The sequence below is a fragment of the Polypterus senegalus genome, chromosome 17, assembly GCF_016835505.1.
Source record: "Polypterus senegalus isolate Bchr_013 chromosome 17, ASM1683550v1, whole genome shotgun sequence".
NCBI classification, from domain to species: Eukaryota; Metazoa; Chordata; class Cladistia; order Polypteriformes; family Polypteridae; genus Polypterus; species Polypterus senegalus.
In genome coordinates, this window is record NC_053170.1 from 20,672,716 (window position 1) to 20,697,947 (window position 25,232).

The 25,232-nt window shown below is 43.5% G+C and overlaps 1 protein-coding gene across 1 annotated transcript; it reads right to left on the minus strand.

Annotated features, from left to right (window-relative positions):
* Positions 1-5,117: 5,117 nt before the first annotated feature.
* LOC120517982 (ras-related protein Rab-39A-like) lies at positions 5,118-23,633 on the minus strand. The gene is made up of 2 exons (XM_039740526.1): positions 23,376-23,633; positions 5,118-8,334 (listed from the first exon to the last, which is right to left on the minus strand). Exons 1-2 carry the CDS (start codon positions 23,588-23,590, stop codon positions 7,911-7,913), a joined length of 639 nt encoding a protein of 212 aa, XP_039596460.1. The 5' UTR covers positions 23,591-23,633; the 3' UTR covers positions 5,118-7,910.
* Between the last annotated feature and the right edge of the window lie 1,599 nt (positions 23,634-25,232).

Sequence of the window (25,232 nt, forward strand, 5' to 3'; positions counted from 1 at the left end):
GAAGAAATGTCACTGTGGTGGAGCGTCCATCACATTCATGCACTGAAGCAGCTCACAGAATCACAGCAATGGAAAAAGTTAGTTAAGGATCTCGCTGTTACAGTTCTGCCTTTATGGCCGGAGAAGCAATACGACAATGTTGATGACTGCTTGTAGGACACGACAATGATGGTGATGGCTAGTAGGACATGATGAGAACTGAAACTGTTTGTAGGACACAACGATGAAGATGACTGCCCGTAGTAGACAGCGATTCTGGTGGCTTGTAGGATACGATGATGATGGCAACTGCTTGTATACGATGATGTTTTTGTCTGCACACTTCATTTTTGTCTTGATAGCCCTTAGCTGGTTTGGACAAAAACAAACATTATTGGAAAGTCTCCCAGCCCCATGCTCTACACTTTCAGCCAACACCCTGACACCAGTGTGTGAATGGTGTGAGCACTCCGGGGGAGACTCCTCTGTGACTAACAATGCAATGAAGATCGGCACACAAACAGCAGACAGCTACGTACAAAACGAGGGCAGAATGTGTGGCATGAGGTGCTTTCAGAGGCGTGTGTGGCGGTGCGCTGTCGTGAGCAAGATAAGAGCGATTCAGTGGGATTTGGGCATCCCCACTTTGAAGAAACCTGCACTAAAACATCTACTTTAGCTCGATCTTGGAGTTATTATATAGTAGATTAAAAAGAGACTGAACATCTGCTTTGTAATTTCCAGGCCCCCTTGAACTGTGTTCAGTACCCGTTATCAGGCTTTTACCCTCCCCTTGTGTGTTGGTTGTCCGGGTTTAAGTGAGCACTTTTGTGAGTCTCTAGTGGAATTACATAAAGAGGACTGCAAAATGTCAGATACAGTTGGGTGAATAAAGAATACTCTAAGGTAACTGGACAAAAATAACAGGGAGCAAGGAAGAGACGATCAGAAAGAAACGAAACTGGAAGAGGCAAAAGTCATATGGGAGATGAGCAAAGGGAACACGGGAGCTGGGAAGACTTAGAGATAAGGTTGAGCAAATCAAACAGGAATCACAGGGCACATGAAAGAAGCGGCCAACAATAAAGCAAACAAATTTGAAGGCAAAAGAGCAAGACAAAGGTGACAGTCGAAAATGAACAAAAGTACAGTCGAGACCACGAGAGATTAAAAAATGACTGGTGGGCTGCCGGAGAATCAGATGGCAAGGTGTTTGCGCTCTGGTTAGTCATAATTACAGTGTAATCAGGATCAAAAAGAGATATAATTTTCAAATTTAATATAAAGTACACCTACTATATATTTTTGACTATTAAAACTGATAATACAATTCAGTATTGATGAGTTAGAATTTGAATCAGAGATATCATTAATATGCTCTGTGACATACAGCCTCTTATCTGCAATCCCAGTCTGACAAGCAAAAACTCGACCGATACCTTCATTTCATTTTGACAAGCTAAAATGGCATTATAGATATCCAGAATTACCACTGAAATATTTTAGATTCAAAGATGTTAAAGGTACCAAAAAAGACCAAAAGTTAATGTATCTGTCCATCTATCTGTCTGTCTGTCTATCTGCATATCTAATTAATTATTATTACTATTCATGGTGGCTCCAAAATCTGTACTAACCCCTACTCTCTCTTCTGTTCTTTTTCCGGTTTTCTGGGGTGGCGACCTGCGCCATCACCACCTGATCAAAGCACCATGATGTCCTACATTTTTTTTTTCCACAACTAAGCTTCCACAATAGAAGGCCATAACAAATACATCTCCTACATTGATGGATTAAAGGGTAGAAGTCCATGTGACCGTCATCATCAAGTCCTTCCATGAGAACCCTGAATACCAGGAGGACTGATTGTGGTCAATTATGTTGGGTAGAATGTCGAGAAGGCGCTGGGTGGTCTTGTGGCCTTTGAACCCCTGCAGATTTTATTTTTTCTCCAGCCGTCTGGAGTTTTTTTTTTTGTTTTTTCTGTCCTCCCTGGCCATCGGACCTTACTCTTATTCTATGTTAATTAGTGTTCCATTATTCTCATTTTTATTTATTTCGTCTTTTTTCTCTTTCTCTTTCTTCATCATGTAAAGCACTTTGAGCTGTAAAATTTTTGAATGGAAATGTGCTATAGAACTAAATGTTGTTGTTGTATTCTTTTAAGTCTGAATCGCAATCTGATTATTAGCTGGTTACCTAACAAGATAACACTTGTGGTTGATATTCATAGACTCTTTTGAAAATCTTATGCATACTCCCAAGCAAGAGATGGCGCACTTGCTGACACCTTTTCATCTGTACACCTGATAGAGAACCACTGAAAGAGCACTGACATCACTTCCTGTTAAAACCAGGAAGTTCTGTCTCCTTCGCCTCCACCACTATGTAAAGAAGAGACAACCTGGAAGTCGGAGTTCAGTTGAGGACCTGCGTCAGTGAGAGACACTACTGCTCAACAGAAGAGCTTATATTTATCGACAGTCCACCAGTACTTATTTCATTCTCTTTGATTCTGTTTTGATTTTCCATCTATTAAACGAGCATTGATTTGGACACTTCCCTAATCTTTATCTTCTCCAATCGTCTAGTTTACATATGAGGGACGTTCAAAATCGTTTCCGCACTTTTATATTTTTGTTAGAAACGGTGAAGGCGGGAGGAGTAGTAATTGGTCGTGTCTGAGAGTGTCATGTAACTGAGAAACTGCATCACAAAGGAAGGCGACTATGTAGAAAAATGATGTCATTTGTGTTTGAAATTCTTAAAAAATAGAGGTAAAAAAGTGCAGAAACATTTTGAACGTCACTCGTATCTATATATAGATATACATATATGGCATGGCCGAGAAAAGATGTGTGGAGTATTATATACACATACATATTAGAGTGGCCCACAAACTATTGCAATGAGTTGATGTTTGTAGAATCGTTTCTCCACAAGACCTGTTTTTGTCCACTTTTTCTAGTTTGCTAGGCTGTGAACATTCGGCCCAATTGTGAAACATTTTAAGGTCACTCCATTCTGAACCCTCTATTTGTATTACTACTATATACGTACTCTTGCATGGGATTCTTAACTGGCCAAGTGATTAGTAAATGATTAAAAAAAGCAACAGAGAGCATTCTAGTACTTAGGCGGACTTTCCAGAAGTTTCCAGAACATTCTAGTATTAAGTAGAATTTTAAAGATCATTCTAGAAGTAAATAGGTGATTCTATTTTAGCCCAACCAAAATAAAGATGTTGCAAATCCTGCTGGGATCGCCGTTACTAGACATTCCTCAGCGCCTGAAACCCTATTTGGACAGGATTCGTTTTGCACCATGAGGTGGTGTAAAGTCATTTTAACCAGAGAACGTTAGCAGTTTTTGTCCTATCTGAACAGCACATGTCAGTAACTTTTCATTGACTGTGTGTACATCACAGTAAAAATCGCGGAGACAGTTACCTTCTGTGAAAAGTCCATAAAAAAATAAGCCCAAGTAAAATTCTGTCATTTGAGTGATTCAAATAGGACTAAAGTTACAGAGGTCATCTGGTAATTATTACTTTACCAGTGCCTGATGTGGGACACACAAACTCTTGGTGTACTCCTTGTTTTACATGCTGAGTAAGGGGGGTGTAGTGTTATATCCCCTCAGAGCTCTGTTGGCGTGCTGATGTGCACAATTCATATATAAAAGAGGGTGCATGCGGTGCTGTCCCCCTTGGAGGTGCAAACGGACATACCGTTCTTATAAATAAAGGTTACTAGTGGGGCCTTAACTGACAATAAAGGGAATGTGGAAATGCTGGGACAGAGTAACGCACTGCTGGGAAATCAGTGAGTTTGCACGGCCTCCTGGTGTCAAAACTAATCCTATCTGAATAGAGCTTAAAAATGACAGCAGTCCTCCAGTAGTTATTACTTTACCTCACCTCCTGGTGTTAAACTAATCCCGTCCGAATAGGGCTTAAAGCTGGGAAATGAATGTGAACAGCTGAAGTTGGAGGATCTGGTAACAGAAAGAACAGCAGATTTTCTGAACCTTCAGCACGCATGAGGGTAGTGAATGACGCAGCTGAAAAAGGAATACGTCTCATTGAAAAGTATAATGACAAACTGACAAAGGACGAGGGACAGAAACAGTTTATTCTTCAACTGGTCGCAAACACTCGCAAAAAAGTTCCCAACTTCTAAATTTGTAGACCTTCAAGTGTGGAGCAAAACTGCCAAATGGTGTGACCTCTAAATGGAGTCTATAACAAACATTCAACATTTTAATGAGAACGAATATGATAAAGAATAAAGCCAGCCTCGTGGAGAAGTTGAAACTGTTTGTTTTTTTGGACCACCCTAATATATATATGTATATATATATATTTATATTATACGCATACACTAGCATTACCTGGATGAAAAAGTGGAAAGATAGAAATGTAACAAGAACAGTACAGTGGAACCTTGGATTGCAAGTAACTTGATCGGCAAGTGTAATTCAAGACGAGCAAGAAATGTTAATAAATTTTGACTTGATGAACAAGCGAGGTCTTGCAATACGAGTACTATGGATACGCTTTGTCTGCTGAGCCTCACGTGATCACAACTTCTCTCTCTCTCTCTCACTCACTCACTGCGGGATTGTGGCTCACTCGTATAGTCAACATCTGTGCTAGCATATACTGTTTAGAGTGTGTGCGAAAATGACCCCCATGAAGAAAAAGGTTGAAAAGGAAGGTGATAAGAAGAAGGAGATGATTACAGTGGAAGTTAAGAAGGAAATCATTGAGAGGCACGAATGAGGTACGCGAGTGGCCGACACTGCAAGATTTTATAACAAGTCTACGTTGACGATTTGCACAATATTAAAGAAGAGAGAAGAAATAAGGGGGCTTGATGCAGCAAAAGGAGTCACGAGAGTATCACAGCAACGGCCACGTGTTCTGGAAGATGTAGAAAAAGTCATCCTACACAATAATCCTCCTCCTCTCCTTTCTCTTCTCCTCTCTCGTTTCCCTCACACCAGCCATGATTCTTTTCAAAGGTAAAGTGCAGGTTATTTTGTTTTATGTATTTTTACTTTATATTTTGTATTAATCATTTTTATATAAATGTTAGTGGGTTGTGAAACGAATTATCTGAGTTTCCATTATTTCTTATATCGCTTTGATATACGAGTGCTTTGGATTACTGTACAAGCACGTTTCTTGAACGAATTATGCTCGCAATCCAGGGTTCCACTGTAATCACAACGTTATCCCCCTTACATATCATACATTTAGTACTTAACTATTGTTAGTAGCCTTCTTTATACACATTATTATTGATTTTTCCTTCTCCCACATTGTAATAAATAACTCCAAAGACAATATGGCCGCACATAGGGCCATAACAAATAGAGTTAACAGGCAGGAATTGACCTCCAATTGGGCAGTAGAAAGGCAAGCATGCTCACCGTCACCGCATCTTCATTGTTCCTCCGTGGACCATGCCGTGGTATTCCCTACCATTTGCTCCAACCCCGATGGCTCCCCGGCATACTGACTGCACAGAGCAGTGGTCGTGTTGAACAGAGATGGAATCGGAAGATGAATCGTAAAACAAAACTAGCCGAGGTCAAAACCGGAAAGGCAACATTTAGTAGACATGGCCCAGGATGCCGGCGTCCATGAAAAAAGGTAAAAAAAACGGTGACGCTTGTATCACAAGAATAGCGATAGTAAGTAATAATGATGTTAACAAATAATTCAAAATAATTGTTAAGCTTATGATAGTGATGATGTGATGGACATAATGATTAAGAAATCAACTTTGTTGAAACAAATATAAAAGTACAAATTAAACACAGAAATGTCTTCCAAAATTTCAGAATCCTAGCAATGTCCATGTGCCTGCATGTTCTCCTGGGGTCTACATGAGATTTTTTTTCTGCACAGACAACTTCGTTTCTTCCTCTCAAATCCCAAAGATGCACTTGGTAGGTCTGAGAAAGTTCAGATGGAGACTGACGACTGATGGTCCGCTTAATTTGTTAACGAACTCCACGCCTTTACCGTTCCTAACATGCGTATCTCCTGTGTCCACGTGTCCTTAATCACCTTAAATTTGAAACCTTCTGTTCACTGTACTTACAGCCTTCATAATAATTATGGCAGGAAGAAAGATGCTTTAATGGCGTCCACCCAATCAGTGTGTGTGAGTGTGTGATTTGACCGACTTGCACCGTATGATCAGTCCTGAGTGTAACTTGCAGATGAAGGAAATGGGATTTAACGGCACAAATTAAAATGAAAGAACAAATCAAATAATGAGCTCGGAAGTCCTACACATTATGGCAGCCGGCCTAACGGCGTCATCTTCTCCGGCCAATGCTGGGAATTTCTTTTTTTTTAAGCAGACTCCCACTAAGCCCAAAAAATATTGATGACGTGGGGATGCCCACATTTTCTGCAAAAAGTTTGCAATTAAGTGAAAAATAACTCCACTTTCATGGACGTCAGCTGGAAGAGTTAAGCAGATAAAGTAAGGTTTGATGCAAAGTCCTCACTTGTACAAAAAACATCTGTTTGCCCCACGCTAACAGTGGTATTACATTCAATCAACAAAGCAGCAAAAAAGCAAGACTGCGGGAGTCAGGGATCGATGGCACTGTGCCCGGCTTGGAATGTTGTGAAGGAAGCAGTCATCTACAAAAGAAAGTGCAGCACCACGGGTTGCAGAGAACATCATCCGTCATAGCTCTGGGGGTCCCAGGTTGGCAGAGGCAGAGACAGCCCAGGCCTGGTCAGTCCCATTCTCAGTGCAGCTTGGCCATTTATCTCAATCTGGAATTTGCCAGCGAGCCCTAAACCTCAAAGAGCATCCCTCACAGTTGGTGTTTCATGGACTCACAACAGGATGATCCCACTAGTCCTTTGAACTTAAACAAATCTGAGAGTTGAATTTTGGTGGTCAAGCCAGGGAATTTGGGAAGAGACTCTCACATAAGACAATGTTAGATGCTACCATCGATGATGTGCCTAAAAGATTCCAGTTTCTGCAAATGGAATGTTCTGGACTATTGAGTCCCAAGTATACAGGAAGCTACAGATGTCATTTTCCTTTACCTCTGTGATATGTGCAGTCATCCAATACTTCATGAAGACATTTTCCAAAGGAGAATTTTGTTGGGCCTCAGCTGTAAATGTGATATGTTACAATCTCTAAATCGGGAGAGTGGGGACTGAAAGTTAAATCAAATTAACGCTGGCCTTTTCTTGTTGGTGGACATCACACTTGGTAGCACCTCCATTGGGACATCTGTTGGTACGGAGTGCGTGGCTTTCCAACCTGATGCTCCATGTGCTCGCTGTCTTCCATGTTGGACGAGAGCCCACCTCAACCTCTCCCCCATGGGATGCTAAGTCTGTCTTGTAACTTTGCACACTTCCAATTCCTAACTAGTGGTACTGAGAAGACACGTGCTGCTCCTTCATCCTGAGGAGCATCAGGACACATGGGCCGCTGTGCTTGAGATGCTCAGCAGGCCAGCTAATAATTCACGGCACTGGTGAACAGCAAGAATAAAGCAAAATGTCTGCATGAATGGTGTGTGTGCGCGCCTCTGATGGCGTTAGACCATTTAATGTGGCTGCTTGGAGCAGAATGTAATGGTCCAATAGACGCTGGTTGTCATGGTTCAGCTTCCAGCTACTGATCTTAAGTGATGGCTGTAAAATGCTTCCCCTTGGCCTTGCCACACTGGGGGGTTGCATTCCATTGACAGCACACAGCAGCCATGGTGCATTCTCATGAGAAGAAACCCATCCAGGATGAAAACATCTGTGTTACTAGACTATGCTAGAGGAAGTAATTGCTTAATGCAGGTCACAAAGATCGTCTGGATCATTCCAGATGGTACAACGGCACATAACCATGAGAACCAGGCTATTGGAGACTCAGAAAGTAAAACTAACAATGGCACTTGCTCTCTGGTGGCTCCTGCTCAGACGGGTAGAGGACTTTGGCATTAAGGCCGCTTTTTACTCCGTCCCAGCCATCGCGAGGCATGATCTCACCACACTTCATCAGCTCGTAGATGTCCAGGGTCAGCAATTCGAAGGCGCGGTCTACGTTACTGTTGTTCTTAGCAGATGTCTCCACGTAGCGTACCCCAAGGGTGGCCGCCAGCTTCTCCGCCTCATCCCTGAACACGCGTCGTTCAGCTGTCAGGTCACTCTTGTGCCCGATCAGGATGAAAACCATTTTGTGAGGCTTGACGTGCTCAACCACCTCACGATGCCAGTCCCGTATGTGATCAAACGTCTTCCGGTTAGTCAGGTCAAACACCAGGAGGCCACCCACTGAGTTTCTGTAGTAGGAGGTGGTGATGGATCTGCAAAAATAAATGAAAGAATAAATAACCAGAAACTAAGGAGGGAAGAGACTGTTGAAGAATTTTCGTCTAGGAAGTCATGCTGTTCTGCACATACTAGAGAAAGGAGGTTATTTATATGAAGAGAGACCAGAAGATGAAACATAGACAAGAAACGTGATGCAGGTGCCAACAATTGGACCCATCTTTCATCAAAACCAAAATCGTAACCCCCAAAATCGTAGTTGATATACATTGGATTCAGAAAGTATTCAGACCCCTTCACTATCTGCACACTTGATTTCCTTTTAAATTGGATAAATCTGCCATTTGTGTCCATCAATCTCCACTCAACAACCCAAAGTATATCAGCTGACTTTCTTTTCATTTTGCCCTTTGTTTAACATTGCGTCTGCTGTGATCTGTAGGGGGCGTAACAGAGCCCCTAACTCCAGACACAACTTCAGCCACACCAGTCCCAGGCTCAAAGAAACATTTGTAATTGACAAATTACCTTCACGGATGCTTCTTCCTCTACAATCCAGAACACAATTCTATTCTTTTGTGTTTCTTTTTCTCCTCCACTCCTCTCCAGACAAGCATTCTCCTTCCTCACACCCGACTCTGACTTGTCTGGCTGAGGTGGAGGAGCTTCTTTTAAGCAGGACCAGGGAGGACTTCTGGGATAGCTGGAACCTCCACCCTGCAGGGGACTCTCCTCACAACAGTACCCTTTAGTAGGGCTGACCTCCAGAACTACAACTCCCATGCTCCCCTGCAGGTGTCCCAGTTGGAGTTACACCAGAGGGATACTGCCACCCAGTTTACTGGGGAACATTTGGACCTGGGAGGCAGTCATCCCTGTCCATGCATTATGTCAACCTCCAAGGCAGATTTATACTTCTGCATCAAGGCTATGCCTTAGCCACGTGCATTGCCTACTACGCCATCAAAAGCAGTTGATACTTTTTCTGAATGCTAGTTGCTAGTGTTAGTAGCATGCAAGAAAAGTGAATGATCCATTATAATGCAGGCGGTTTTTGCCCTTCAGGATCATCACTCCTCTTGCTACACATTTTCTTCCATATGCAGACGTATTTGTCCCTCACATTTTTTTTCATTTTTTCATACTTTCGCCGACGAGCAAACTGATGTTCGCCGATATTTCAAGCCACAAATTGGCCGACATTTGATTGTGTTTGCAGTGTTGTATTGCTGTATGATATGCATGTGTTGTGGACTGTGCCGGGCAGTTTATCCCGGCCAAGTCCCCCAAGCCGCCAGATGGAGCCCTCCCTGCAGTATGGAGGTGCCCCTAAGACCAGCAGTGAGTCATGGACTATGTAGTTTTTATTCTCAGCCCTGCTGGATACCACAGGGGCCGCAAGAGGGAGCTGCAGGGAGGACCAAAGACTTATTTGTACACTATGACCCGGAAGTTCGTCATAGGAAGAGCGACGGACTTCCGGGATGAAGAAAAGTACTTTTTACCTGACCCGGAAGTGATACAAGATCACATGGACTGGGGACTGGGAACACTTCCGGGTCAGGGAATATAAAAGGACTGAGGGAACTCCCAGACGGCGAGCTGAGCTGGGTGGTAGGAGGGCAACGCATCTGGGAGTGGAGGATTGTGATTATTATTGATTTGTTATTGTTATTGTGGTTTATGAATAGTGTGGAGTGGAGGGTGCTTGGTGCACATTATTATAATAAAAAGAATAATTGTAGCACTTTTACCAGGTGTTTGGCGTGGTACCTGAGGGTTCAAGGGAGCACTACTGCCCCCTACTGCGACAGTGTATATTTTCAAACTTCAAGTCTTTTCTCAATCTGCTCCGTGTTTACTTGAGAATAACGTAAGACGAACGAATGTACCCGTCAGAGTCGTAGGGGTCTGTGTAGGCCTTATGTGGGGAAGGGAATAGGAACCATCCCACTCGGGATAAACTCCATCCATGCTCCTCTCGGCCGGGACATTCAACTGATGTGTTAAATCTCACATGCGCACGACACAGTTCAGTACAAATACACAGTTCTTTAACTTCATTGTCATTTGTCATCTTATTGAAGCTTTGAATGAGACAGATTTTTTTTATTTACATTAGCTTTATAATTCAAGTCAACTTTGAAAATGGGGATGAAGGCCAACTAATTAGCTGGTGGTGGGTTTAACATCTTGGGTCAGGGTTTCTTAAAGTTTTTCTTGCCCGTATTATTGTCTTGGGCAGCACGGTGGCGCAGTGGGTAGCACTGCTGCCTCGCAGTTAGGAGACCTGGGTTCACTTCCCGGGTCCTCCCTGCGTGGAGTTTGCATGTTCTCCTCGTGTCTGCGTGGGTTTCCTCCCACAGTCCAAAGACATGCAGGTTAGGTGAACTGGCGATCCTCAATTGTCCCTAGTGTGAAAAATTCTCAATTGTAATTGAAGCGTGTCATTTTCACCCTCTGACAGAGGTCCATGGGGAGCTACAACCCCTAGTTAAGGATCAAAATTCAAAAATCCCATCATATTCATAATCACTGACCCTTGAGATACCCCACATGTCTGAAATTTGTCATTTGTAACCTTCTTGGAGGGCCTCTTAGAGGGCTAGGACAACCGGTAAAGAGTCAGATATCAAAAATATGATCATATTTCTGATCAGCAACCTCAAAACAACATAAAAGGACATCCCACCTGTCTATATTACTGATCCCAATTTTTTTGTCATTTTGTGAAAAGGGGTAACGTTGACTCCTTGCATCCCATTAGAGGGGGAACCCCTGGGTCCATTGATGTGACAGGCATAACTTCAAGCCCTTCTCATCATATTTTGTGATAACACCTATTGCTTTATTTTGTTTATCATAAGGTTTTAATTTCCTGCACAAAATATGGTTCACAAATGACCTAAAAATTAGGGGTTTCGGGTCTATTTGGGCCAAAAAGAGGAGGAGAGCCCCAAAAAGCTTGACGTCTTGCATAACTAGACTTCAAGAAGAGTCCAACGGTATATCATATTGTTGATTGTTGGGGTTTCTGGTACCACTGAATCAGAAGATGCCAGACAAAAAACAAAGGAAGTGATTTCAGTGTGTTCAGAAGGTGTTTGTATGGCCACACCGCTGTGCTGTCCATTGGAAAGCTCCTTGTGTCGTCACTTGTAGCTCATGGCTGTTCTTAGATCAATGAATGTTACTGACTGCTAAACAGGAAGGCAGCAGAGACCATTCAGTAGCTGCTTGTACCATCTTGTGACCATAAGGCAGGGAGAGTGGTATAGAAACCCAAAGAGTTTTAGGCCATCTGCTGGTGCTATGTTAGTATTACAGCCAGGGCTCCATCCTTGAGTTGTGTTTTCTTTTTTTCTTGACCTCGTTGTTGTTTTTAAATGTTCTTTACATATTGGGCAGAGGGGTGGCTCAGAGGCTAGGGATTTGCACTGGTAATCGGAAGACTGCTGGTTCAAATCCCGTGAACGTCAAAAAGTGACTCTACTTCACTGGACCCTTAAGTACCCTTAACCTGCAATTGCTCCATCCTGGAGATGACGTTAATCTCCTTATCCAGCCCTGCATATATGCCCTCCAACCAAAAAAATCTGGGGATTGGTGGCAGAATTGGCACTCCAGCCACCATAAAATAACCTTCCACTGGTTCCATCCCATCTCAACTTGTGTCGCATGGCTACACTCAGGTCGTATTCTGTGATCCTGAGTTGGTTTGTCATGTGGTGGGTGCGGCAATGTGCTGTATCAGTGGGTGCTCCTAACCTCTCTCCTCTCTCTGTATGTATTGTTATTGATTATTTTTTGTTTTGTTGTCTATATATATTTTGATTGAATTTTTGGTTTAAGTTACTTTTTTATGTTATTATTTGTCCCTTTTGTTATATGATTTGTGCACTATATACTGAGCCCAGGAGGGTGGAGCCCCCTGACAATGCAGCTTGAAGGCTGCGGCTGCATTAGCTTCAACTTCTGTCTTCTGGCTATCTTTTTGGATTTTGGAAGTAGTCTTGTTTTTTGATTCTGAACTGTTGCTTGGTTAATAAGATTAGATACAGTGCATCCGGAAAGTATTCACAGCACATCACTTTTTCCACATTTTTTTATGTTACAGTCTTATTCCAAAATGCATTAAATTCATTCTTTCCTCAGAATTCTACACACAACACCCCATAATGACAATGTGAAAAAAGTTTACTTGAAATTTTTGCAAATTTATTAAAAATAAAAAAACTGAGAAAGCACATGTACATAAGTATTCACAGCCTTTGCCATGAAACTCAAAATTGAGCTCAGGTGCATTCTGTTTCCCCTGATCATCCTTGAGATGTTTCTGCATCTTCATTGGAGTCCACCTGTGGTAAATTCAGTTGATGTGACATGATTTGGAAAGGCACACACCTGTCTATAGAAGGTCCCACAGTTGACAGTTCATGTCAGAGCACAAACCAAGCATGAAGTCAAAGGAACTGTCTGTAGACCTCCGAGACAGGATTGTCTCGAGGCACAAATCTGGGGAAGGTTACAGAAACATTTCTGCTGCTTTGAAGGTCCCAATGAGTACAGTGGCCTCCATCATCCGTAAGTGGAAGAGGTTCAAAGCCACCAGGACTCTTCCTAGAGCTGGCCGGCCATCTAAACTGAGTGATCGTGGGAGAAGGGCCTTAGTCAGGGAGGTGACCAAGAACCCGATGGTCACTCTGTCAGAGCTCCAGAGGTCCTCTGTGAAGAGAGGAGAACCTTCCAGAAGGACAATCATCTCTGCAGCAATCCACCAATCAGGCCTGAATGGTACAGTGGGCAGACGGAAGCCACTCCTTAGTAAAAGGCACATGGCAGCCCGTCTGGAGTTTGCCAAATGGCACCTGAAGGACTCTCAGACCATGAGAAACAAAATTCTCTGGTCTGATGAGACAAAGATTGAACTCTTTGGTGTGAATGCCAGACGTCACGTTTGGAGGAAACCAGGCACCGCTCATCACCAGGCCAATACCATCCCTACAGTGAAGCATGGTGGTGGCTGCATCATGCTGTGGGGATGTTTTTCAGCGGCAGGAACTGGGAGACTAGTCAGGATAAAGGAAAGATGACTGCAGCAATGTACAGAGACATCCTGGATGAAAACCTGCTCCAGAGCTCTCTTGACCTCAGACTGGGGCGACGGTTCATCTTTCAGCAGGACAACGACCCTAAGCACACAACCAAGATATCAAAGGAGTGGCTTCAGGACAAGTCTGTGAATGTCCTTGAGTGGCCCAGCCAGAGCCCAGACTTGAATCTGATTGAACATCTCTGGAGAGATCTTAAAATGGCTGTGCACCGACGCTTCCCATCCAACCTGATGGAGCTTGAGAGGTGCTGCAAAGAGGAATGGGCAAAACTGGCCAAGGATAGGTGTGCCAAGCTTGTGGCATCATATTCAAAAAGACTTGTGGCTGGAATTGCTGCCAAAGGTGCATCAACAAAGTATTGAGCAAAGGCTGTGAACACTTATGTACATGGGATTTCTCAGTTTTTTATTTTTAATAAATTTGCAAAAACCTCAAGTAAACTTTTCTCATGTTGTTATTATGGGGTGTTGTGTGTAGAATTCTGAGGGAAAAAATTAATTTAATCCATTTTGGAATAAGGCTGTAACATAAAAAAATGTGGAAAAAGTGATGCGCTTTGAATACTTTCTGGATGCACTGTATGTGGGTTTATACACATGTTTTGCTGGCTTTAGTTTGCCTTTAATGGATTTATTTAAGTTATATGAACAAAAAAGGAAGCACAAATATAAGGCAAACGGGGAAAAAAGGCAAAACGGATTTACCTCTAAAGGCAACCCAAGACTAACAAGTTCAATTCGTTGTTCAGAGGTCAGAATCCAAAGACAAAGCAACAAAATCAACTAAATCTCAAAAATCAGGAGCTGTACTGACACAACCAACAATCCACAAAATGCAATCAAGGAACCTCTGCTGGGACCTTATCTCCCACCAGAATATAAAACAGCAGTGATGTCAGGGTGGGAAATAGAAGGAAATACACATGAAATACTGTAAATAATACATAATAAACAAACATGACAATATTAACAAAAACATGAAAAATAATTATACAAAAACAGCCAAAGGATAGAAAATAAACATAAGTGTCAGGGCCTTTTGGGTGCGTACCCAGGCTCCCCATAACTCAGTGAAATGATCGAATGTCAGCACGTGGAAATCATCAAGGGGGGCAACACTCCCCTCAGTACACCAAAATCAAAAAAGGGGAACTCTGGGACCCTAGAACTTCGACCAGCACTGCTCCACCAGCATCCATGAAACAATCGGCTCTCTGGGCATCCAAAACAAGAGTGGGAATTACATTAAATGAGTGTCAGACAGCGCGCTGCATTGTTAAAAAGTGTGATTAACTCTCTGCTAACTCTGTATTTGTTAAGCCACCCACGGGCCTGAGAGTGTACCACTAAAATTCGCAAGGATGTTATATCCACTGAGTGACAATTACTCAGTGATGACAACCATATTTCATATCAGAAGTGTGACAAATGACAACATGTGTGACGACATGACAAAATGTCATTGCACCAATAAAACATAACAGTTACAAAAATTAAATTTAAAATTACCAAAATGATCACAAAACTGAAAAGTTCACATAAAAGAGCCCCAAAATATGCCCCAAAAAAGTACACATATAACAAAAGATGCTTATTGTTAAACGGCCATCCATACCTTTTCAAACTTGTACAATCCAAGTAAGGATATTATGATTTCTAACAAAAAAAAAAAAAACAAATAGTGGAGTTGGCCTCAAAAAAGCTACACAAAAGCCAGACTTGCCCTCATCATAGGTCTGGGGCCACTAAGTAGGCCTCATCCTAGGCAGCCTCGACCTAAACTCAAATTCTGATCAAACCCAAAAACGGAGTTAAGACTTTTACGTATGAAAAGTCTCAAAAAGTCTGAAATGGACAAGAGGAAAAAACTTTTAAAGACATCAGGTCCAAGGGACAGCCAATAACAAAGTTCCTTTATGTAAAAAAAAAAGTTATTTGAGAATTGAAAGAAAAATAAACACCAGAAGGCAAGGCTAGAACAAAAGAAGCCTAAATTAACTTTAACTGAATGTTAAAAACCAGAAGCAAACAAATCCAATGAATTGACAAAACAGAGGGCAGCACAAGAGCCTGGGGTCAAATCCAGGAAATCCAAATGAACCCGAAAACCACAAGAATGTGAGTCCAAATCCAGAGTGCAATGCTGGAGAGTCTAAAGCATCAGCAGCTTGGACTGAAACACTGCTGCCAGCACTTGAACTGTGTGACTAGGTGGCCCTGCCTCCTTAGGCTCCACATACAGGAGGCAGGCCAAATAACAAAAACACAAGACATGTTAACATAACAGCAAAATGGATAAACAACACACAATATTACATGCATACAATAAAAACAAAATGAAACTGAAAACAGAATCCACAACTGAATTTACAAAATAATTAATATTCAGAAAACTGCAGAAACTTTCAAATAAAAGGGATGAGATCCTGGATGAAAAAAACAAACAGGGCCAGAGGGAGATGACGTCTACCCAGCAGCTCCAGGCGCAAGAAAGCAAGCAACTAGGGACAGAGTGCCAGTCTGCTCAAGGGCACACTCACCTCAGCTGCCAGTCAAACTAAAACTTGTCTTTGGGATGATGGAAGTGAACTGGAATACCCAAAGGAAGACCTCCATGGACACAGCAAGAACATGCACACTTCTTCATAGACAATGAATGGACCCTCAACAGTACAAACCACAACAACACTTCCGTGAAATAACATTTGTGCCAGTTTTAATTCAGTGTTCACTATTTAAGGGAGTGGCGCGCCGGCATAAGAAATTCCCAGCAGGTTCACCAGCAGAAGCAGCTTTGCTACCCCAGCTTACCACCTGCTGTAGACTACTTAGACATGCAGAGCCTACAAGTGGAGACTCCTGTAAATACTTCTTCATCTGTTCCTGGGCATTAGTACAGGCTTACAGGGGTATGCAAGGAACCAACCCCAGACCACCCACAAACCCCTCTGCGACTTTTTGGAATTCCTAAATAAATTACCCTGAACATCCTTTGGATTTAGGAGGAAACATGAATGAGTTCCTCATGAAAAGAAACAGGGGGAGCAAAGTCAACTGCGCTGTAGGACACAGTAGGCATTGCCCATTCTGCTAGGCTTTAGTGGCACAGCAGGCCTGTTACAGCGGCAGATTTAGCAGGGGTGCAGACATCCAGCAGCACCAGACCCCCACTTACTTTCCAAGGTAAGGGACCAAACTCTTCATACCAGGACCAGGCTGTACTTCACCTGACATCTTCGCAGACACCCCTTTCAGGCAGATGGCGTGAAATAGACAGCTGAGCACAACAATTCCAAGAATGACGATTCTGATTAACGCACCAATGAGAAGGCCCTGATTTTGGAAGTGGAAGTGACCTTAATCCAGTCACGAGAGGTTAGAATTCCTCCTGAGAAGTAGCTGCACCCAACACTCGGGGGCACACTCACTGGAACTCCTGAGAGACTTCAGTGGGTACATGGTGGGGGGGACCTCTGTTCTCACACTCTCCAAAATGATCTCTCGCACCCTCTGAAACTAAAAAACTTGTAGCGGTGCTACTGGGGCTTGAAACTGCAACTCCCAGTAGTCCCTGCAGTAGCTCTGATTGGTCTTCTGCTGAGGGTGCAGGGGCTGTTGGGATTCAAGGAAGCCACCGTGGCGTTTAAAAGGAGGCCGGTGAGACTAAGGAGAAAATAAGTATTTTTGTTTAGTGTCTAAAGTTCCTGTCTGTTTACCTTCCATTGTGATACCTTTGCTTTCTCATTTTTGTCTTGGATCCTTTCCGGGTCGGGGTCTGGATTGTCTACTGTCTGCCTGTTACATGACGACTGTATGTGGATTTATGGCCATCCTGTGAAGAAAGGAGCGCTTTCACCATCTTTACCGTTTCAGGAACTACCGGTAGGACTATCTGTACATTCCCCTTCAACGTGCGGATCTCTGGACAATTTACCTTCATCTTTACATTACATCAGTTGCCGTCCTTTCATGGACTTTACTGTGTGTGCTTATTGTTGTGGTTTGTTTTCATGTTGATTGTACATCGCCATAAGGGGAACTGGGGTGGGATCGTTGTTTTCATTTATTATTAATACATTCTTTATTTGCTGTTGTATTATTGTCTCTGCTTGTGAGTGCGTGAGGGTCGGGCCAAGGCTGGGTGTGTCCCTAGAATCTCCACTACAAAAATAAATAAATCACCGTCGAAGAATCTTAGTGGCACCGGACTACTACAAGCTGGTGAGCCACTCCCTGCCATGGGAGTTAAAAGCTGACAATCTCTGCTCTTTGTGGACCAGAAAGCTGAGATCCAGTCTGACAAGCCACATTACTGCACCAGCAGTTTGAGAAGCGGCCACTACGTCAAAAAGGGAACTTCAGCAACTAAACTCTCGGGCCAGGTAGAGTATGAGGATACGAGTATGAAGATTTACATGACACAGCAAAGACCTTAACTGAGAAAAGCACAGAACACCTGAAACAAATGACCAGGTCAGGCAGAGAAGGAGTGCACTCTAACACAAGGAGAATCGTCCACTTGAACCCAGAGTAGAAACAACATGGACATCACCATTAAAGCCCTGGTGCCGTCTTAACTGTGTCGAGATCAATTAGAACTCTAAATATCCAGCAGACGGACGGCCCCCTTCTGTGCTCTGTGTTTGTCTGCATTCTGTGGTCCTGACCTGGGAGTTCCAGGGTGCATAAATCACCAGTAAGTTCCAAAAATGCCCACTAGAGGGGGGTGTCCCACCAAACCTCAGCTAGATGTAAGGGCAACCCAGAATATTTATAAAAATAAACAGATTTATTTCCACGATCAGCGGGGGACCGATCAGCTGATGCCGGTACCTAACTTTAATTTTCGATCTAAATCTCCAGATCACTTGCATCAAAATCGGAGTCCAACAAATTAGAGTCTGATTCAGCGATAATATGGAAAAAAGTCATCCACAGATTATTTTGCTTTGAGCGTTCACTTTGGTGTCCCTCCACGTGCCATTTTAAAAGCTCTTTGCTACTCACGCACTCGCAGAGAATCGAGGTCAAATCAACAAAGCTAACTTTCCTTCTAGCAAAAGCATATTGAAAAGCGCTGTAACAAGAAGATCACTGATCTCTATCGATCGCTAGTGAGACTGAGGCTTTCAAAATAATAATAACAAAAATTGTGTTAATGAGCGATAAAAGAATTGTCAGCGTTAATTAATTAATGCGTTAATGCGATAATAAGGCGTTAACTTGCCCAGCCCTAAATAAATAAAGACCTGTGTGTGTGTGTGTGTGTGTGTGGAGCCGTCCGCTCTGCTCGTGCTCAATCACAGCCGCTAGATGGCGCATGCATGCACTTTTTAATTTTTTCGCTGCTTGCCTGCACCTCACTTCTCACTACTATAGAGGAGTGTGCAGGAAATGCTGTTGTGTAGTAGCGACGGCGTGCTAATGACTCACATGAAGGGGCACAACGTCAAAACAAAGCAAACGGCATGGCTCAACAATGTGCAAGTGAAGCACCTCAGCAATGAAGGGCAAGGCTTGGACGTTTTCACTAGCAGCATTGCCTATTTGGAGGTATTTTCTCGAGACAAAGATTAATTAGACTCATATGGCAGCAGTACGGCCAAAATATGGCATTGCCAGTGTCTTCTTACGAAGGCCAGTGGGGCAGCAAGCACAGGTGGGTCCACATTCTCTGCCCAGGGTAATTCTTAAGAGTTAGCTGACTGATGCCTCTCCAAGTTCATGAATATAGAAAAACTGCTAGGAAGTCCTCTGGTTGTTTTTTTGTCCCAAAGACAACATGCAGCTGTTATAACATAATTGAACTTGCAAGTATTCTCCTCCTTTAACACAACAGTCCTACATCATCACCAGCCCATGGGGTTTAGAAATCCCAGAATTAGTTACAAGGAGACCAACTGTCTGGGGTTTCACTTGAGCATATGTGAAGGGCAAAACTGAAGAGAGTCAGTATGGTGAGCTAATCTGCACAATGAAGACACAGGGACACTCCAAGAAAATCCACAAAAAGGAGACTGAAAAGCACAAGTCAGGAGACCAAAAAAAGAAATCTCCAAGTTACTGAAAAACCATCTAAAATTAGTTACGAAGAAATGGAAGGAGTATGGTAGAGCTGTAAATCTGCTAGAGCAGGCCATCCACAAACGCTAAGTGATCAGCATGAAGAAAAGGAGGGAGGGAGGACATCAAGAGACCTCTGAGAACACTGAAGGAGTGACAAGCTACACTAGCTCAGACTGGAAAGACAACAACTGTGCCCGGGTGCTTCACCAGTCCAGCTTTATGGGAGAGTGGCAAAGAGAAGCAACACACAGGACATCTCGGTTGAAGGCACATGGGAGACTCTGAAGTCAGCTAGGAGAAGGTTCTGTGGTCTGAAGAAACCCAAATTGAGCTTTTTACCCATCAGACTAAATGCCATGTTATCAAAAGCACACCATCTTACTAGAAGTAATACCGGTGGCAGCAACATACAGGGAAATCCTGAAGAAAAACCTGATGAAGTCTGCAGGAAACTTCCTCCTTGGGAGAAGATTTGTGTTCCAGCAAGACAACAACCACAAACATAAAGACAAAACTATACAGGAATGGCTTCAAAACAACAATATGAATGTCCTGGGGTGGCCGAGTCATAGTGCAGATCTCAATGCAGTTCAGAACTCGTGGCTCGACTTGACACTCTTGACACTTGACACTCACCATCTCAATGACACCTGACGGAGCTTCAGCAGTCTGGTAAAGAAGAAGAATGAGGAGAAATGGCAGAACTGACAGAGAGCGACCTCCGTGCACAGACTCAGGGCTGTCATGGCTGTCAGTGGGGGACCCACTAAATGCTGACTTGATGAAGGTGCGAACTTATGAGATTTCGGTGATTTTGTGTTTCATATTTGTAATTAATTTGGACCACTTTGTGAAGATCTCATCTCAGATTGACACTACAAAATCACTGGTGATGGTCGTTTTTATTGGGCTTTCTAACATTAGCCCTCCAACGAGCTCCATGGGCCCACTTCAGTCCACAGCCGTTTTTAGCAGGCTAAGTAAGTCAGTGGGTCAATATTAGTTTGCTTTGTTTGTTTTTGAACCCTATCAGTGCTCCATTTGTTTGAGTCCATGATATGATTTATTTTACACATGAGAATTAATAAAGTAATAAAGCACCGACAGCAGCACCACTAGCACTAAACACATATCTTTGTGCTCACCATGAAGCGTCCACTTTTATTAAAGTTACTGTGGGGAACAAAATGGAATCTCAACAATTACACTTAGCAAATCTGAAATCTTCCACAGTATCGTCAAATGCACACAAAATACTAAACTCTCTAACTCTTTCGGCACGTAAAATATATAAAAAATAAATAAAACAAAACTGGGAGCCCAGTTACAGATAGGAATTCCTCCCAATTAATAAACTGGAGTGAAAACTAGAAGACAGAGCGGCACTCCAAAGCAAGTTTAGGAAATACTGGATTACAGTGTGAATGCACAACATCTCTATTCACTTTCTACGTTTGGCCCCCACACTTGCCCGGGGTCTCAAATGGGGGTCAAGTACAAGATGTGAACTGACCAGTCTGAAGCTTCCTGTCCAGTCCTGCATTTGAATTTAACACGGCAGACATGCGCATAAGGAGTGCGTTCATATGAAGTCCAGGATAACAAGTTCCACTAAATCGGTAAGAGGGTCACACGAGCTACCACCACAACCAGAGTTTGGGCAGAAAATCCCTGGTTTACTTCACTTGGGGCCTCTAATAGAAATTCCCTGCAATTATTCATCAGGACCACTTCAATGAAGCCAAAGATTCAGCCTACCATGAAACAGTCAATTTGCAAAGGATTCAGACCCCTACACATTCTGCACATTTTATTGTATTTCAGATTTCATTCAAATGGACAAATTTACCATTTTTGTCAATCAGTCTGCACTCAGTAACCCATAATGACAAAATGAGAACGTTTTACAAATTTATTAAAACTCAAAAACTGCAATCTGTCATTCTAGAAGTAGTCAGACCCTTCCTTCAATACTTTGTAGAAGCCCCTTTGGCAGCAGTTATAGTTTTGAGTCACCTTGGTAAGTCTCTAGAAACTTTGCACCCCTGGATTTGCGCAGCTTATCTCATTCTTCCTGGCAGTGCATCTCAAGCCCCGTTAGACTGGATGAGAGGCGTCTGTCATCTGTCATCTTCAGGTTTTTCCACAGATGTTTGGTAGAATTTGGGTCTGGGCTCTGGCTGTGCCACTCAAAGACACTCAGGGACTTGTCCCAAAGCCACCCCTGCGTTGTCTTGGCTGTGCACTTCCCATGCTGAAAGGTGAACCATCATCCCTGGAGCAGGTCACCTCTGTGTTTGGCTGCAATCATCCTTCTCTCAGGTCTGGCCAGTCTTGCTGTCCCTGCCGCTGAAAGGCTCCTACATAGCATGATGCTTCCACCACCATGCTTTACCATAGGGGTGGTGATGAGTAGTGCCTGGACTTTTGTCATATACGGTGCTTGGAGGTCTGCTCAAAGAGTTCAGTTTTTGTCTCATCACACAGATATCATTTGTCCCCATGCCTCCAGGGTCCTTTAAATGCCTTTCACTCAAGAGTGACTTCCTCCTGGCCCCCTCTTCTGTAAATGCTTGATGGATGGAGAGCTGCTGACTTGGTTGTCCTTCCAACAAGGTTCTCCCAACTCAGCAAATGACTTCTAGAGCTCTGTTAGAGTGACCATTGGTCACCTCCCCGACCAAAGTCCTTCTTGTCTGTTCACTCAGTTTGGCTTGACAAACAATTCGAGGAAGAGTCCTGGTGGTTCCAAACTTCTGTTTCACAATTGTTGAGGCTACTGAGCTCCTGAAAAGACTCAAAACTTTACAAATGGCTTTATCCCCTTGTCTTGATCTGCGCTTCAACACCAATTAATCGCACAGGTCTACAGAGACTTTCTTGGACTTCATGGCTTGGTTTTTGTCTTGATGTGCAGTGTGGATTGTGGGATCATCTATACACAGGTACACATCTGCCTTTCTAAACAATTTCCAATTCCATTTGCTATAAGTGGGCTTCTACAAACATCTCAAGGAGAATTACAGCAAACAGGAAGCACCTTAGCACAACTTGGAGTGCCTCAGTAAAGAGCCCAAATACCTCTAGGAATAAGATATTTCAGTTTTTGTTTTTTAATACATTTCCAAACTTTCCCCCAAAACATGTTTTCACTTTGCCATTGGGGGCTATCGAGTGTAGATTGATGGACAAAAATGGTAGAAGTATCCATTTAAAATTAAACTGACAACACAGTAAAGTGTGCAGAAAGTGAGGGAGTGTCATTGCTTTCTCAATCCACTGTATTTATCCACTCATTTGGTTTGCTTATCTGAATGACAATGAAAGGACCACCCGAACGTCCAGTTCAGGGCTTGCGTGCCCACCCTGGATGTCCCGGTTATACGACATGCCCCAAGCCTGGCCGATGCGTGGGTTGATCGCCTCAGACCCACGCGATCTTCGAGCGGTGGGGCCACCGCGCTAACCACTGAGCCACCGAAAACACAAAGCGCCCGAATTAGTCGATCCTCACGGAGCCCACAATACAAAGAGGGACTGAGACTTTGTGCCTCAGTCCTCTAACGTGTTCGGTGGCGTCGGTGATTTGGTTCATCGAGAGCGCCCGATCTCAAGCTGCCCACTACACGACGTGCGGCCCTCCGTCTAATTAATCCGCATTCGGAGTCTTAACCCCGACAACAGCCCCACTGAAGCCGCCGAGTGCAGGGAGGAGCCGGCACGCACGCTTGGCGGGGGATGCCTGTCTATTGTACGCATCTCCGAGTGCATCACGAAGCCTCTTTTTCTTCAGCATCCGAACTAGAGGCACCACGCCCTGCTGCGCGGCTCCCTTGCACGGGGTTAAGCGGTTTTAACGGCAGCATCGTCCTTGCCGATCTCAATGCACGCCCTCACCTGAATCGTTCTTGGCCAGCTGTGTCCCAAAGCTGCAGCTTAATCTTCACTCCCGGCTCGATCTCCAAAGAGCGGGCATAAAAATCCACGCCGACCGTGGGGTCCGCCACGTCGCTGTACAAGCCGTCGGTGAAACGCTTCAGCAAAGACGACTTGCCCACCGTCGAGTCGCCAAGCAAGATGATTCGAAACTGGTACTGCCATAGCATATCCATGGCATGATGGAGGGGGGCTGCCGCTGGATTTCAATGCAGCGCGGCTGCTGGGGCGGGAACGCGCAGAGTTTAGAGAAGGAGCGCGCGCCCGCCGGAACAGCCACGTGACCGTCGCACGAGCGATCTGAAGAGCGCACAAAGCCAGACGACTGAGCGGATGGCACGTCGTTAGGTCGCGCGAGTCGCTGCCAGAACAAAAACTGATGGACATGAGAGGGACGTGACCAACTGACTCCTGTGTAGAATAAAAATAAAATGCCGCGTCAGATCACGGATGGCTGCGGAATGCCACCGTCTTTGACATACGGGTGTAACATGGAGGGAAATAAAGCGATCGGTTTTCTGAATTTATTTTTCCAATACAGGAATGAAGGGATAAAACCTGGGCAGGACGCCACGCCAAGTGCATACTATATCTAATACAATGGTGCGCAAAATTAAAGTAATAAAATTGTTATTTTCATTTGCATTCATGGACACAATAAATATATAATTAGCGTGCTTCAACTCAGAGGTGACTTAATCCAGATATTTAATATCCTGAAAGGCATCGATAAAGTAGGTTTAGAGGACAAACTCAAAGTAACATGCATGACATCGCACTTTGAATCTTGAAGGGGTCTTTCCACTTATTACACATGTTTAACGTCATGCTTGAAACTCAAAGGGTTAAAAAGAGCATCACTTTAAGGAAAAACGCATATTTATTGCTTTGTTAATCTTCTACACCATTATTTTGTTTTTATGTGGTCACCCAAGTAATTGTGGCTGTGCATTTTGAGAACCTGAAAATGATTAAAGTGATGTGCGGAGACTGCAAACTGTTTCTGAAGTTGAGTTTTCCGCCACTAGATTGCAGGATTCAGGAGCCTACACTGTTAACAAGAGGGGCATGGCAGGAAGCAACCGGAGAGAACATCAATGCACCACAGAGCACAATCACACACCACACACGCGTTTAATCCAATTTCATCTTTAGGATGAAGGAGGAAAACAAAAACACACAACAAGAGTGTGAAAAATCTACCAACAATGATGGGGCTGGAAATTGAACCCAAGTCCGTGGAGCTCAGAAGCCAAAGCACTATCACTATCACTCAAATCAACATTATAGTATGGAGGACAGGGAAAGGACCAGACAAGAGGAGTTCAAATTTTGCAGGATGTAATGAGAAAAAATTGTGAAAGAGATTTCAGCCACATAGGTCGAGGGACAGAAGACACAAACCCAGCAGTGAAGAGGACACACACTCAGGACCACCTTGAGTAGCACCATGTTGAGGCCACAAACCTTTATTGCATATTGTGCAGCTGCAGTGAGCCTGAATGTTGGTTCAGTCCCACCTTCTGTTTTATCTTCAAACTTAAAGTAAGGCAGACTGACCAGATGATTAGACAACAGGTGTCAGTTCATCTTTGAGGGTTTGGCACTCCATTTGCAAGAGGACTATCAGGGGTCTTCAACGCTGGTCCTTGTGTACCAGTATGGCTGCAGTGAAAAGTTTTTGCTACTAAGTAAATCCTTTTGCCTTAATTTTGAATCAATTGCCTTCATTATTCTTTTTGCTTAATTAACAGACAAATAATAATGAGATAGAAAATGAGCCAATATAGGACAACCTGTGTCCATCATGCAGTATCT

Coding starts and splice junctions, on each gene's coding strand:
- LOC120517982 (XM_039740526.1), bottom strand. CDS start 23,590: ATGGATATGCTATGGCAGTACCAGTTTCGAATCATCTTGCTTGGCGAC. Junction 8,335..23,375: donor GCTGGCCAAGAACGATTCAG/GTGAGGGCGTGC, acceptor TTATTTTTGCAG/ATCCATCACCACCTCCTACT.